Source organism: Panthera pardus, unplaced genomic scaffold, assembly GCF_024362965.1.
Source record: "Panthera pardus isolate Hobbes unplaced genomic scaffold, ASM2436296v1 HiC_scaffold_8, whole genome shotgun sequence".
NCBI lineage: Eukaryota > Metazoa > Chordata > Mammalia > Carnivora > Felidae > Panthera > Panthera pardus.
The window spans coordinates 59,525,066-59,541,526 of NW_026527013.1; the positions used below are offsets into that span (position 1 = coordinate 59,525,066).

Consider the following 16,461-nt stretch of genomic DNA (forward strand, 5'->3'; position numbering starts at 1 on the left):
ACTTGTCTTAATTTGACCAGTTCGAGCTAGTTCTCTGTCATTTTGCTATGTCCTCATCATTCTCTGATTACTTCCTGTCTTTCTGGCGAACAAGATGTTCTAGACTCGTGTGTGTATTTTTTAAAAAACCTTTGAATGTTATTTATTTTTGAGAGTGTGCACAAGGAGGGGAGGGGCAGAGAGAGAGAGAGGGAGAGAGAGAATCCCAAGCAGGTTCCAAGCTGTCAGTGCAAAGCCCGACGCGGGGTTCAAACTCACAAACCATGAGATTATGACCAGAGCCAAAATCAAAAGTCAGACGCTTAACTGACTGAGCCACCTGGACGTCCCTGTGTGTTTGTGTGTGTGTACACATGTGTGTGTGTTTTAATAACAAGGTAAATTCACATAACATGAATTAACCATTTTAAAGCTTATAGTTCAGGGGTGCCTGGGTGGCTCAGTCAGTTGAGCATCTGGCTTCAGCTCAGGTCGTGATCTCTCAGCTTGAAAATTCAAGCCCCACATCAGGCTCATGTCTGCCAGCGTGGAGCCCACTTCAGGTCCCCTGTCCCCCCCTCCTTCCGCCCCTCCCCTTCTAGTGCTCTCTCTCTCTCAAAAATAAATAAACATTGGGCCGCCTGGGTGGCTCCATCAGTTGAGTATCCAACTTCGGCTCAGGGCATGATCTCACGGTTTGTGAGTTCGAGCCCCACATCGGGCTCTGTGCTGACAGCCTGGAGCCTGCTTCAGATTCTGTGTCTCCCTCTCTCTCTGCCCCTCCCCTGCTCGCTATCTGTCTCTCTCTCAAAATAAATAAACATTAAAAAGTTTTTTAAAAATTTAAATAAAATAAATAAACATAAAAAGAGGGTACAGTTCAGGGGCACTTGGCCCATTAAACAGTAACACCCAATTCCCCACTCCACCCCAGTGCCTGGCACTCTCCATTCTACCTTCTGCCTTTATGAATTTGTCTATTCTAGATATTCCATACAAGTGGAATCACAATATTTGTCCTTTTGCGTCTGGCTTATACCACTCAGCCTGGTGTTTTCAAAGTTCCTGTGGTATCACGGATCAGAACTTTTTAAGGCTGACTCAGATTCCACTGTATGGACAGGCCACATTTTATTCATCCGTTCGTCCCTTGACAGCCACAGATTGTTTCCATTTTTTTGGCTGTCACGAGTAACGGATGCTTCAGTGAACCTTCCTGTGCAAGTATCATTCCGGGTTCGTCTTCAGATCTCTGGGGTGTATTTTCAGAGTGGAGTTGCTGGATCATATGGTAATTCTACATTTAAGTTTTTGAAGAACTGCCCTGCTGTTTTTCCACAGAGGCTGCACTATTTTACATTCCCACTAGCAATGCACAAGGGTTCTGATTTTTCCTCCTCCTCACTAACGCTTGTTTTTTTCTTTCTTTCTTTCTTTCTTTCTTTCTTTCTTTCTTTCTTTCTTTCTTTCTTTCTTTTCTTTCTTTCTTTCTATAATAACCCTCCGGATGGGCAGGAAATGGTGTCTCCTGTGGTTTTGATTTGCATTTCCCTGAGGTCTGATGATATTGAGCATCTCTTCATAGGCTAGTTGCCTCCTTGTCCTTCTGCTTTGGCGAAACACCTATTCAAGTCCTTTGCCCATTTTTAAGGTAATGTTTTGTCTTTTTGTTGTTGAGTTGTAAGAGTGCCACAGAGTCTGGATGTTGAGCCATCATCAGATTTGTGTTTTCCAGTTATTTTCTCCCCTCACATGGGTTATTTTTTAATTTTCTTGTCCTTTGAAGAAACAAGGTTTTAATTTTGATGGGGTCCAATTTATCTGCTTATTCTTTGGTTGCTTATGCTGTTGGTGTTATATTTAAGAAGCTCTTGCCTTACCTATGGTGGCAAAGATCTACACCTATGTTTCTTTCTCGGAGTTTTAGAGTTTAGAAGATTCTTTCTGAGAGTTATGTATATATAAATTTATATATATAAATTTATATATAAATATATATATATAAATTTATATATATATCATAGAATATCTTTTATTTTTTAATTTTATTTTAAATTTAAATTTAAGTCAGATAACATACAGTATAGTCTTGGCTTCAGGAGTAGAACCCAGTGATTCATCTCTAACATATGACACCAGTGCTCATCCCAACAAGTGCCCTCCTCAATGCCCATCACCCATTTAACCCATCCCCCACATAACCCCCACAGCAACCCTCAGTCTGTTCTCTGTATTTAAGAGTTTCTTATGATTTGCCTCCCTCTCTGTTTTTATCTTATTTTTCCTTCCCTTCCCCTCTGTTCATCTGTTGAGTTTCTCAGATTCCACATATGAGTGAAGTCATGTGATATCTTTCTCTGACTTCTGTCGCTTAGCATAATACCCTCTGGTTCCATCCACATAGTTGCAAATGGCAAGATTTCATTCTTTTTCATCGCTAAGCAGTATTCCATTGTATCTATGTACCACATCTTCTTTATCCATTCATTAGTCAATGGACATTTGGGCTCTTTTCCATACTTTGGCTATTGTTGATAGCGCTGCTATAAACATTGGGGTGCATGTGCCCCTTTGAATCAGCATTTTTGTATCCTTTGGATAAATTCCTAGTAGTGCAATTGCTGGGTCATAGGGTAGTTCTATTTTTAATTTCTTGAGGAAACTCCACATTGTTTTCCAGAGCGGCTGCACCAGTTTGCATTCCCACCAACCATGCAAAAGAGATCCTCTCTCTCCACATCCTCGCCAACATCTGTTGCCTGAGTTGTTAATCTTAGCAAGACTCTTATATATTTAGGTTTTGGATGTATTTTGAGTTAATTTTTGTATATCGTATGAGAAAAGGGCCCAATTTCATTCCTTTGCACGTGGAACTGTCCAGCTGTCTCAGCACCATTTGTTAAAAAGACTATTCTGTGGTCTCCAAGTGGTCCTGGCATCCTTGTCAAAATCAATTAACCTGTAATTGTGGGTTTATTTCTGGACTTTTGTTTCTATTCCGTTGATCTGTGTCTCTCCCAGTGCTGGTACCACACTGTTGATTATTGTAGCTTTGTAGCAATTTTAAAATCAAGAAGTGTGAGTCTTTCAAATGGGTTTTACTTTTTCAAGATTATTTTGGCTAATTGGGGCCCCTTGAAATTCGATGTGAATTTTAGACTCAGCTTTTTGATTTCTGCATAAATCTGATACGGTTTTGACAGGGGCCACCTTGAACCTGTAGAACATTTTAGGTAGCATTGCCATATTAGCAATATTAAATCTTCCAATCCAGAAACAGGGTTGTCTCCTTATTTACTTAGGTATTATTTAATTTCCCTCAGAATCGCAGCAGAGGCAAACAACAGTGAAATTCTTCTTTAGAAAAGAAGATAGATAGGTTTTAAAAATTTATAAGCAGGTGTGGGGAAAGTCAAGAAACCAGCTTGGTTTCACATCCAGTCATCAAAGTCTCACAAATTAGGGATGCCATGTACTTCTGGAGAGGATGTGGGGGGGCCAGCTGACATCAAGATAACTGAAAGCCCATTTAAGAAAGAGTGAGGCTCTCACCTCCCTGACACTCTACAGAGCATTTTCCACACACTGGCAAAACCTGGAAAGTTATTTTCTGGAAATGGTTAAAACCAAATCCTCTTGACTAGGGGCACTGGGATCAAATGAAGGCATCGGTGCTATCCCAGCACAGTCCTGAAGTGAGCAAATACATACTGAATCCCAAGACAGTTCCTCCCACTGAGCTCCCGGAACTCTGGCAACCAGCGGTCACCCTGCTCTGGCCAGAGCTTGGTAGAGTCTGATTTCTCGGGGGACTCTGACAAGCCCATTGAGAATGACCTAAAGATACTGAATAAGGGTCTCCAAATAAACTTCCCTGTTAGATAATTGGACAGTGAAATCCAAATTCAGTAAGCCCTAAACACAAGCTCAGAGCTTTCAAATTTGAAAAAAGAATTTTTTAATGGAGACACAATTGACTTACAAAAAAATGACAATTTCTTTGGTTCAAACACAGTTGTAAAACCACCATTAGAATCAGGGTAAAGGGCGCACGTGGGTGGCTCAGTCAGTTTAGCGTCCAAATTTAGCGCAGATCATGATCTCATGGTTCATGGGTTCAAGCCCTGCATTAGGCTCTGTGCTGACAGCTCAGAGCCTGGAGTCTGCTTTGGATTCTATGTCTCCCTCTTTCTCTGTCCCTCCCCTGCTCATGCTCTGACTCTCTCTGTCAAAAATAAATAAACATTAAAAAATTTTTTAAAGAAGATATAAATATTATAACATATATACACTTAACAACAGAGCACCAAAATATATTAAAAATTAGCAAATGGAAAGAGAAATAGACAGTTCTACAATAATAGAGAATTCAATACTCTACCTTTAAGAATAGATAGAACCAGACAGAAGATCAATAAAGATATGGAGCACTTGAACAACATTTTAAGCCAAAATTAGACCCAATAGACATTTGGGAAACTCCACTGAACAATAGAATATACATTCTTCTCAAGTGTACTTGGAATGTTCTCCAAGATATTTTAGACCATAGAACCAGTCTTACTAAATTTAATAAGTTTTAAAATTTTCAAGTCATACACATGTATTTTCTGATCACAATGGAATGAAATTAGAAATCAATGACAGAAAACTGGAAAAAGCACAAATAAGTGGAGAGTAAACATTTCTTTTTTTTTAATTTCTTTTAATGTTTATTTTTGAGAGAGTGAAAGAAACAGAGCGTGAGTGGGGGAGGAGAAGGAGGGGTGGGACACAGAATCTGAAGCAGGCTCCAGGGCTCTGAACTGTCACCACAGAGCCCGATGCAGGGTTCAGCCCCAACTGACTGTGCCCCTAAACAACATTTCTTAAACAATCACGCAACTAGGGGCACCTGGGTGGCTCAGTCGGTTAAGTGTCCAACTTCAGCTCAGGTCATGATCTCACAGTCTGTGGGTTTGAGCCCTGCATCGGGCTTTGCTCTGATAGCTCAGAGCCTGGAGACTGCTTCGGATTCTGTGTCTCCCTCTCTCTGCCCCTCTCCTGCTCATGCTCTGTCTCTCTCTGTCTCAAAATAAATAAAAAGCATTAAAAAATAATAATAATCATGCAACTAAAGAAGAAATCACAAGGGAATTTAGGAAATGCCTTCAGATGAATGAGAACAAAAAAACCCAAAACATACCAAACTTACAGGATGCAGTGAAAGCAGTGTGAAGAGGGAAATTTATAGCAGTAAATGCTCTCTTCAAAAAGAAGAAAGATCGCAAATTGATCATCTAATTATATAACTTAAGGAACTAGAAGATGCAGAGCAAGCTAAATCCAAGGCTAGGAGAAGAAAGCTGATAGTAAAGATTACAATAAAAGTAAAACACAGAATAGAAAGTTATGTAGAAAATCAACAGAACCAGAGTTGATTTTTGAAATTATCAACAAGATCGGCAAAACTTTAGTTAGATTGACTAAGACAAAAAAAAAAAAAAAAATGAAGATTCAAATTTCTAAAATCTTTTTTTTTTTTTTTTAATTTTTTTTTTTTAACGTTTATTTATTTTTGAGACAGAGAGAGACAGAGCATGAGTGGGGGAGGGGCAGAGAGAGAGGGAGACACAGAATCAGAAACAGGCTCCAGGCTCTGAGCTGTCAGCACAGAGCCTGACGCGGGGCTCGAACTCACTGACCGCGAGATCATGACCTGAGCTGAAGTCGGCCGCTCAACCGACTGAGCCACCCAGGTGCCCCCCAAATTTCTAAAATCTTAAATGAAAATGGGAACATTACTACCGATTGTATAGAATTAAAAGGATTATAAGAGAGTACTATGAACAGTTGAATGCTAACAAATTGGATAACCCGGATGAAATGGGCAGATTGCCAGAAACACACAACCTACCAACACTGAATCATGAATAAATAGAAAATCTGAATAGGTTGATAAATAGTATGTAGACTAATTCAGTAATCAAAAACCACCCAACAAATAAAAACCCTGGGATAGATGGTTTCGCTACTGAATTCTATCAAACATTTAAAGAACTAATATTAATCCCCTCCGAACTTTTCCAAAAACCTGAAGAGGGGCGAAACACTTCCTAACTTACTTTAAGAGGCCAGCATTGCCCTGATACCAAAGCCAGAAGAAGACACTTCAAGAAAAGAAACTAAGACCAATATGCTTTATGAATATTGATGCAAAAATCTTCAGCGAAATACCAACAAACTGAATTCAGTTTAGAAATATTAAGAGGATTATACACCATATAATTATACACCATAACCATGTGAGATTTACATCAGGAATGAAAGGATGGTTCAACTTATGAAAAGCAATCAAATATACCACATTAACAGAAAAATGGAAAAAAAAAACACACCCACATGACTATCTCAATCGATGTCAAAATTTTTGATAAAATTCAACACACTTTCTGATTAAAAAAAACATTCAACAAATTAGTAATAGAAGAAAAACTTTGTTAACAAAGTAAAAACTATATATGAAAACCCTACACTTAATGTCCAACTCAATGGTAAAAAGACTGAAAGTTGGGGTGCCTGGGTGGCTTAGGCCGTTAAGCACTTGACTTCAGCTCAGGTCATGATCTCACAGTTTTTGAGTTGAGCCCCATTTGGGGTGAGCATAAGCCCTGTATCAGGTAAGCCCCATTTATCTCTTTCTCCCTCTCTCCCTCATCTCTCTCTCTGCCCCTCAGGGGATTCTCTCTCTCTTCCTCTCTGCCCCTTACTCACTTGAGTGCTTTCTTAAAAAAAAAAAAAAAAGACTGAAAGCTTTCCCACTAGGATCAGGAAGAAGGCCAGGATGCCTGGTTTGGCCATTTGTATTCAACATAGTACTGGAAGTTCTAGCCAGAACAATTACAAAACCCAAAGGATTATACTTACACACACACACACACACACACAGAAAAGGCTGGGACCAGATGGCTTCCCTGGTGAATTCTACCAAACATTTACAAAGAATTAACACCAATCCTTATCAAAGTTTCCCAAAAACTGAAAAGGAGGGAACACTTCCAAGCTCATTTTATGAGATCAGGATTATATTGCTACCAAAGCCAGAAAAAGACACTACAGGAAAAGAAAAGTCCAGGTCAATGCCCCTTAGGAATACAGATTCAAAAATCCTCAACAACATACTATCAAAGTAAATTCAGCAGCATATTAAAAGGATTATGTATCATGACCAAGTGGGATTTATCCCCAGAATGCAAGTGTACTTCATAATAAGAAACTCAATCAATGTAATACATCACATTAATAGAATAAAGAATGGAGAGTGGCTGGGGGACATGTAGCACAGGCAAAATGGCCACACCACCCGGGTTCAACTCCTTCACCTCATTCTTCAACTCCTCGTAATCTGGCATCCGTGCCTCCACAAAAACAGCTTTGCATAAAACTAAACAGCCCTAAAACCCGCAGTTACTTGTTCCTTCTCACCTTGTTGCGTCCTTGTTGCACCGACACCGCTGACCAGTCTATGCCTCTTGAGCTGTGACCATCCCCCGGCTTCCATGACACTATTTACTTTGTCTTCTTTGTGCCTCTGGCTGGGTCGCAGGCACTAAATACTCACTTGATCGTTAAATATTGGAGTATCTTAACTCAGCTCACTGCTCTCTTCTCCTTCCACACTGTCTCCCATTTGGATGATGATCTTCGATTAGCACTGATACGTCAACAACACCCAAACTCACTTTAGGTCCAGACCTCACCCCTCTGGACCTCAGACCCAGATCTATGACGTGCCTGAGTGGAGGGATGCCTCAAAGACATCTCAAACTCAACCAGACCGAGGCCAAACCCACAGTCTCCCTCCAAGGCTTAGTCCAGTCCTGTCTAGTGATAGTAAAAGAAACCCAGAATCCTCATTGACCCTCCCACAGGCTCTACCACCGCTCTGTGTTAACTCTGTCTCCTGGACATCTCTCAAACCCACCCCCTTCCCTCCATCTCCATCACCACCTCATCCCAAGGCACCGCCTCCTCTCATCTGCATTACTGCCTTTGCTGGTCACCTGGTCTACCCACACTCACTCCTGGTCCCATTCACTTTGTTCTCCACACTCCTGCCAGAGAGATTTTTTTCCAAACACAGATGTAGTCTGGGACACTGAGGCACAGAGAGACTGACATGCTTGCCTGAGGCCACATAGAAGCCAGTGGCCCAGACTGGGAGACAGAGAATTGACCTTCAGGGCCCATGCCCTAAACTCTCACACTGCCCTGGGCTCAAACCCTCATCCCTGTGATTCCTAGGCTGTGGGTAGGGCTCAGGTCAGAGTTGGCCAGGAAAGAGATTTGTAATGGAAGTGAGGTTTCAGCTATTTCTGGGGTATCTCTTCTGTTCCCAGAACCTGCATGGAAGAGATCCCTGCTGTAGGATATGTTCACGTGCATGCTCCACCCAGGGTGCTGGGAGCAGGAAGGCCAGCAGGCCATCACTGCTGTCTCTACAGCCATTCTCTGGGCCTGAGGGGCTTCAGGCCAGATTGTGAACCACATAGTTCAGCAGCTGGGGGTGTCACTGATTGTGACTTCAAGGGCTTCTGATGTCACAATGAGCCTGTGGGCCTGGCCTATTGGGGCACTAGGGCCAGTGCTCCTGGGGTAGCATGGAAGCCAGGACCATGGCCAGCTTCCGCCCTTCTGGCACCACGTAAGCCAGCCCGTGAGTAGCCTGTAGCTTGAACAGTTCAATGGCCCACTCGTTTCCAGCTGGAGGCTCCGTGCACCAAGGCCTGTGTTTCTTTACGTTGCTGAACCAAGAGAGTGCTGTTGCCAGGGCCCTGCCTCCATGCTCTGGGACCAGTCTTGGGGGTTGAAGGGGCACAGCATCTCTCTCACACCTGGGTAGGGGCAATGCCAGGGAGCCCTGATCTAAGCCCTGACCATCACTGCCAGGACTTGGGGAGGCAGTCTGGGCAGCTGGGAAGGACAGTCCGGGTCAGCTTGGGAAGCCGCAGTGAGACGGTGCCTGTGACAGAAGGCCATGATGTCAGAGTCCCACCCTGGGCTCTGCAGGGGCCACCCTGCCCCCGAGGGAGGTAGATTCAACCCCGTCAGTTTGCAGGGTCACACGCATGGCTTAGGGGGTCTGCAGGTAGGTACGGGGCGGGTGTGAGGGGTGTCCCTTCCCCCGCCTCCTCCAGACTCCTAGGTTCCTGTGGTAGGGCTTCTTCCTTGGGTCCGTCGTTGGTGCGGTCACCTCTTCTAGCCCCATTCAGGACTGTCTGAGGCTGTGAAGTCCCAATGGGCTTCTGGACCCCACCTCTTCCCCTGCTCACCCGGTGGGGGGCAACATAGGCAAACACTTAACCTTTCAGGGCTTTGGTGTCTTTACCTGAAAAACAGGGGTGATCGTATTCTGTTCTCCATCAGGTCAAGCATAGAGTTTAGCAGACACTTCGCTGAGCCCAGAGCCTGGGCTTCCCACCATGACACAGGCACCATCCTGGGCAGGGTCCCTCATCTGGCTTCTCAGGAGGAGGAGGGCCAAAAGCCATAGCCAGGAGTTAGCCACCTGCCCAAGTATGGCTGACAGTAAAGGGCTGTAGGGCCAGGACTATGAAAGGGACCCCACCTCAAGCAAAGCTCTTTGCCAGGTGGGCAAGTCAGTGGAAAAGACCCCCTGCTCAGGGTCAGGAAGACTTTTGGGTAGGATTGAGGGGACAGGTCGCAAGCAGGGCTGCTGCTGACATTTCTGGGCCAGGCAAAGGCCCTCTGGGAACGCTGAGCTTCCAGAATCAGAGACCGGGCCAGCCGGGGAGGTGAGTGGGGTGTGCTGGGCTCACAGATAGGTGGGCTTGGCCTTGGACTAGGAGCGTCTGTGTCCAGTGAGGCCATTCAGCTCCTGTCGAGGACCCCGGGGTCAGTGTGCCATAACACTGGAGCAGACAGCACCACAGCCAACTCCCACCCCCTGCCCAAGGCAAGGACACCCTCTGCCCACAGTGAGGGTTTCCAGAAGCCCTCATAGCCCCAGAGGCGAGGGGAGCAGTATGGACAGTGTGGCCCATTTCACCGAGTCCCCACTGGAACAGCCTTGCCCGAGGTCCACTGGCCTCCTGGGGACCCCAGAACCCCAGACTTGGGAAAAGCACTGTGTTCTCCCTTGGCCTCCCTCCAGATTTCACTACGTCTTTTACCACGGGTGGGGTGTAGCTGCGGTGAATAGAAAGGGAAGAGAGCCCACAGGTCAGCCTGGGGCATGGGGAGGACGAGGGAGCAGAGTGGTGTGAGGGAGGGAAGCCACACGGTGGCCACACGGGCCCTGCGTTCACGCATGTGTGCCTGTGCATGTGTGTGCGTGGAGACACGAAGCTACGTGGATGGCTAGTTACTTTTCACCTTCCCAACATGGGTTGGTGAGTGCAGACATTTCCAGAGTTTGCGGGGAAGAGGCCTGTTGCTTTGAGTTCTCCAGCGCAGACCCTGGGACAGGCCCGCGAGTGCGGGTACTTTGGGAGCGGCTCACAGGAGGTACAAGCAGGGGGCCGGAAGTGAGGAGGGGCCAGAAGGAGACATAGTGTGTGGTCACCACGGTGGGCAACCCAGCCCAGTCCCACTGGGTCCTTTGGCCGGCAGAGATGTCCCCACCGAGGGGCGAGGCAGCTGGGACATTTATCTGCAACTCCCCCTATGTCGCTGTCCCCCTCCACCCCCCACCCCCCACCAAGGCTGCTTTTGAAGGCAGAAGCCTCCTGGGGCTCATGTGACTTGTGTGTGAGCCTGGCACACGTGTGCAGCCAGAGAACCGCTCTCAGAGTGGCAGACATGACCTCCCTGCAGAGGTGGGAGCAGGGCGGGTTTGGGGGGCTGCTGAGGGTGCCCTGCTCCAAGTCCTGGCCTGACACTAGCTCACCAGCCAGCCCTGCTTCTGGGCGTCTTTCCACACCAGGAGCCAGCCCCCCGCCGCGGCTTCACCCGTCCGCTCGAGGGACCAAATCTGGAGCCAAGGATGGCAGGGGGCTGGCTCTATCACAAGCTCTAAGCTCATGTTCACGACCTGATGGCTGTTCTGGCCACGGTGAAGATACATTAGCACAGACAGTGGTGGGCAAGGGTCGGGCGATTCGAAGGCAAAGGAAACAGTAGTGGTCAGGCCTTAACCCCTGCTGTTCTCAGCCCTGACCTACCTGCATGTGCACCGGGTGCCTTAAAAGGACAGTCCCTCGTACATGGCTGGTGAGTACCAGAAACGGTGCAGCCATTCTGGAAGGCTGTTTGGAAGCTCCTGTTACAACTGATACCCCTGGGGCGCCTGGGCGGCTCAGTCGGTTGAGCATCTGACTCTTGATTTCGGCTGAGGTCATGATCTCACAGTTTGTGCGTTTCAGCCCGTGTTGGGCTCTGCGCTGACAACATGGAGCCTGCTTGGGATTCTCTCTCTTTCTCTCTCTCTGCCTGTCCCCTGTTCACTCTCTATCTCTCCCTCCCACAAAAAAATAAATAAACCGAAACAAATTTTAAAAAATAAATGAATAAAATAAATAAAACCAATACTGCTCAGCACTGAAAAAAAGAACCACCCACTGATTCTCCCACCCACTGGGAGAATTCCCAAGGGAGTGATGCTGCGAGAAAGAAGCCAGGCTCCCAAAGATGCCTACTGGGTAATTCCATTGGTACAACGTTTGTGAAATCCCATCAGTATAGACATGAGAACAGATTCGTGGTTGCTGGGGCTCGGGATGGGCTGTTTGGTTGAGAACCATCCCAGGCGCAGGTACACAAAGCTGCGTGCACACACACACACGCACACGTGAGAGTGTATAACAGGTGCAGTGTGGTGATGCTGGGCATCAGTGACAGGCCAGCATGATCCGGCCCTCATTCAACCCCACGAGGCTGGCAAGGCCCCCAACTTCTGTCCCCTCTGGGGCCCTCAGGGGATACCGTGTTCCTGGTCCTGGTCCAGAATGGCTCCTCCCACCGCCTCTCTGGCTCTGAGATGCCTCCTCTTGCCTTCCAGCCATGGCTGAAGGGTGTGCCAGAATTTAATCCCCTTCCATGATGAGCTTGAAGGACCCCAAGAAGTACCCCCAATATAAGAAGAGGAGCACCAAGACCCAGGAAAATTTTGCCAGAAAGTTTCCGTACAGGTACAAGACCTCCCCACCACTAGGGCAAAGTCCCGCCTCCCCTCAGCTCACCCCCTAGCACATTCCATGGCCTGGGCCTGGGGTGGGGTTTTTCATCCCCAGGGAGCTCCCTGTGCAGCTCTGTGACAGTCTGGGTTTCACCTTCTCCACCCCCATCCCAATCTGAGCTGACGGCTCTAGGTGGGTGCCCAGGACCCCCGGGGCCATCCCAGAGCCATAGCCAGCTGCTTGCCTCTGGGCCAGTGGCCTCACAGGAACCACCTGAGGAGCATGTTCGTGAACAGGTGTTCACCTGTTCACCCTACCAAACATGTGATGGGATCAGATTGGGGTGGGGACTGGTTTGTAAAGCCCCCAGGGCACTCAGAAAGCAGCAGAGACCCCCAGACTGGGCAGCTCTGGGGCCTCAGCCAGCAACAGTTACTAAATGTTTTGTGTAGGGTCCTGGGGGAAAAAATGCAGCAACTCTGGAGGGCTTCCTGGCTGTGTGACCTTGGGCAAGTCACTTGACCTCTCCCTGCCTCATTTCCTCATTTACAAAGTGTTGGCAACCAGACTTACCTCATAGCACGGTTGTGAATTGACATGTGGGTTAATGTTGATAAAGCACTTAGAACGCCACCTGGCAAGCAGAAAGGTCCAGATGACCAAGAGCTATTCGTGTGGCTGATGGCTGCCGGTAACCTAAAGATGCCAGGTGCCCCACTGCAGGTTCTCTTGGCTGACAGCCCCCAACGCAGAGTTCCCGAAGCCCTGGGAGGCCACGAAGAGAAATGACTCACTGCGGGATCAGCTGCCCCTGCAGAAGATGCTGGTGCCAACAAGATCCATTCCAGTCAGAGGGTAAGTGTCAGGCCCAGGATGTGGACAGCCACCGCTGCCCATTGACCACACACAAGTCTCCCACCCCAGGTCTGTACACAGACGTTCATGACCCAGCATGCTCCACATCTAAGCTGAGGAAACCGAGGTCCAGAAAGGAGGCGCTAATGTCGTGTGGTTCCTCCCACAGCAAGGCAGTTTGTGGGAGAGGCTGCAGGGGACCCTCGGGCGGGCGGGCCCCGTCCGCAGGTGGTGAAGCAGGCCTGAGGGGGTGGGGCTTTGCCGCCATCCTTCCACACGGCACAGGCAAAGCAGAGGAAGGGCCGGCAAGCTTCAGGTCTCCGTGCAGCCTGCTCTGAGGGTGGAGGCACTTGCAAGGGACTCTTGGACTGGCCACCTCTAAATTGACCGCACAGACGTGAATGCACCTCCCACCCACGGGCACACACGGTGAAGCACCCGGAAACCCTTGGGAAGACCCCACCACACAACATTTCACGTACTCGCCCTGTCAGTGGGCTGGCTGGCACCCACCAGCTGTTACACAATGAAGGGCTTCCCTGACCCTTGGGGGCGGGCATCACCCCACCTCCCAAAGACCCTAGCTCTGCCCTGATTGCCTCTGCGCCTCCCTCCAACTCCAAGCCCTGTGTCTGTTCTGACTGGCCAAGCCCCTGGCTCCACACACTGTATATCACCTCTGGCAGGTCACAGAGACACCTGCACAGTCCCCTAACCAGATATCCGGAGAAGCAATTAAAACACTCAGGCTTGCCCGCAGGCACACACACACACACACACACACGCACACAGTTGCGTGCCTATTCCCTGCCCCTACTGGCCCTGACTTTTGTCCTGGGTGTCACATTCCCTCCCTCATCTGGCTGTGGGCTCTTGCTCCAACTGTCTGGACCGATCCAGTGGGCACTGAACTGCAGAGGCTGGAGTCTGAGAGCACAGGGGGTCCTGAGTCTCAGCTTCTACTGCTGCAGAATGGGATCAGCTTCCAGCCAGGCGTCCTGTGGGGACCAGTCAGGCTGTGCACAAGGGCCCAGACTCTTGGTGCTGGGGCCTGCCCCAAGGGTCTGCTATGGGAAGAGGTCTCCCAGCGGATGACACAGAGCAGAGATCTGGAGGACAAACCGAAGTGGTCAGCGGATGTGTCAGGGAGCTCTGGAGGCCGTGGGCTTCTCAACCCACCAGGGCCCAGCACCAGTGGGGAACCAGTCCCTCCCCTGGGGTGGAGGAGTGGGCAGGGGCCGTGAGCTCCAGGGCAGGCAGGGGGCTGTGGCTGTGGGGCCTCTGCCAAAGGCTTGAAGTAATGGGGAGCAGGCGGCAGAGATCCCCCACCTCGTCCTCCGCCCTCTGAACCCCCACCAGCCCTCTGTTGGGGAATTGACCAGAGTGGGATTGTTGGGGGCCAAACGGCCATGGCCAGCAGGTGCCAAAGTAGGGCAGAGAGTGGATGGGGAGAGAGGGTAAGAGAGGGCATGGGGGCCCGGGTGAGAAGCAGAACCTTATACGAAGAACCTTATACAAAGAGATGCTCCAGGCAGCAGAAGTCAAGTGCAAACGTCCTGAGGTGGGACAGATTAATGTCCCACTTAAGGAATTTGAAGTGCCATTTTTCGGGATGGTTAGGAGACAGGTAGGGGAGAACGTTAAATGCCAACATTTGTCTGAGGGGGAGTGGGGAGCCACTGAAGTCTGGGGAGCAGGAGGGTAGCATGTCCAGACCTGATGTAGCTGTTAGAGAACGCTGCCTAGGGGAGGATCGGTGGCCTCACACAACGCTGGTGCACCTTCTGGCAGGCACGAAGATGACACTCACTCAGTGTCTGGGCAGGCCTGGGGGACCAAGTCCTGGCCACGTAGGAGTTCTGACTTGGACATCTGGGGTGGGGGGCTGGCTAGGAGGGCAGCAGAGGCTGGTGTGGGGTCCCAGGGCAGGTCTGGGCTGGGAGCAGAGACTTGGCTGTGGCCCTGGCCGACGTCTCTGGACCAGCGGGGTTCCACGTGGCTTCCCTAGGCTTGGGGCACCAGATTTTACATCACTGTCCAGCCTCAGCCCCCCGCCGCTGCCGCCTCCACAGAACTACCTTTGGGAATTCAAGCTACTGAGCCACCGTTTCCCTGGGTCAGGAGTCCCTGCTGCCCTCACTTGTGCCCATGCTGCCCACCCCTCCAGAGGCCTCTCCTAGAGCCCGGCTCTGTGCGGCCTCCCTCTCGGCCACCTTGCAGCAGCCCCAGTGCCCTCCCTTCCGGACAGAGGTGAACTTGAGTGGGGGGCACCGCCTTGAAGGGGCTATTCATCTCCTCAGAACCCACACCATGTAAATAAACATCACAGGTTCACATCCTGTATCCACTTGCATGGAGCACTTTGCTTCCTGAGCCTCCATGTTCTCATCTATGTTTAATCTTGAGGGGTTGGCGTGAGAGTTAGTGGGAGGACGGACGTCATTTCCAAGAACTGATTCCAAAGATGTACTCACACATGTGAGGGAACGTATGTGGACAAAACATTCATGACAGCTCCCTAAGAAACAGCGAAGCATCGGAGGCCACCTAATATCCACTAATAGGGGGCTGTTCGGTGACATCAGGGCTGTACCCTGAAACAGTAGGCGGCTACGGAAATGAAGAAACAGCTCTTGATATAATGCTCTCGAGCAATCCACAAAGCATATTAAGAATTTTTTAAAGGCACAGCAGAAGTGTGGCTGATATGCTCCTGCATGTGTGTGTGTGTGTGTGTGTGTGTGTGTAGTAGGTAACAATCTACCTCTGGGTAGAACTGGGGAACTTGGCGACAGGGCTACTAATTTCTGCAATTTTCATACATGAACCTAACAGCACGCCGTCAGTGCATTACAAAGTCTTCAAAGGAAGTATACGTAATACCAACTGCTTTGGAGTTTGTAATGGTAGCACTAGGTAGGAGGGTGCCTGCTGAGGATGTGAGGGTTTCCTCTGCTCTGTTCTACAAAGAGAGGGACTAGGATGTCACCTTGGAGTCCTTGGGTGAATAAAATTGGGGACACTAACGATAGCCCTCTCCCTAGGAGAGAGGGTGTGGGGACCCTGAAAATGGCTATGGGGGCTGCACTGAGTAAGGTGGACAAGGGCCCTATTCCAGAAAGAAGGGGGAATGAGGTCCCCAGTGGAGTGAGAATTGCAAAGGGGCCCTCCCCAGGCCCTGGGGACAGGTGGGTGCTGGTTCTCAGCCTGCAGGAGGCAGAAGTCAGTTCTGCTGCCTGCTCCTGGGGTGTCTGGGGTGCAGAGGACTGCCATAGGGTGGACACCCCAGCAAAGGACTCTGGGCCTCCCTCCCTCCAGGCCCAGGTGGGAAGCAGGCCTGGTGTACCATGCAGCATCTGGTGGTAGAAGGAAGCAGGGACCCCCAGGGTCCCCTCCTGCTGGGGTCGGAGCCAGGCTGACCTCCACTTGGACTGTGTGTGTCTCAGGAGTTTTCCTGCAACGTGCACAGCTGTGTCCTACTTGATATATACATAATACGGTGCTGCACACC

General features: G+C 49.1%; 1 protein-coding gene across 2 annotated transcripts; it reads left to right on the top strand.

Moving 5' to 3' along the window:
- The first annotated feature begins 8,553 nt into the window (after positions 1-8,553).
- CUNH3orf22 (chromosome unknown C3orf22 homolog) lies at positions 8,554-15,307 on the top strand. 2 transcript variants are annotated; one of them, XM_019431016.2, is made up of 4 exons: positions 8,554-8,662; positions 11,978-12,107; positions 12,819-12,950; positions 14,959-15,307. In XM_019431016.2, the coding sequence occupies exons 2-4, from the start codon at positions 12,016-12,018 to the stop codon at positions 15,128-15,130; spliced, it is 396 nt and encodes a 131-aa protein (XP_019286561.1). In that variant the 5' UTR covers positions 8,554-8,662; positions 11,978-12,015; the 3' UTR covers positions 15,131-15,307. The 2 variants fall into 2 exon arrangements, with proteins under 2 accessions (XP_019286561.1, XP_019286562.1); XM_019431017.2 differs by having other exon boundaries at positions 8,562-8,674.
- The last annotated feature ends 1,154 nt before the right edge of the window (positions 15,308-16,461 follow it).

Excerpts from the sequence above, each read along its gene's own strand:
- CUNH3orf22 (XM_019431016.2), top strand. The coding sequence starts at position 12,016 with ATGATGAGCTTGAAGGACCCCAAGAAGTACCCCCAATATAAGAAGAGG. Across the intron at positions 12,108-12,818 it reads GCCAGAAAGTTTCCGTACAG|GTTCTCTTGGCTGACAGCCC; the intron begins GTACAAGACCTC and ends GCCCCACTGCAG. Across the intron at positions 12,951-14,958 it reads AGATCCATTCCAGTCAGAGG|GCTTGGGGCACCAGATTTTA; the intron begins GTAAGTGTCAGG and ends TGGCTTCCCTAG.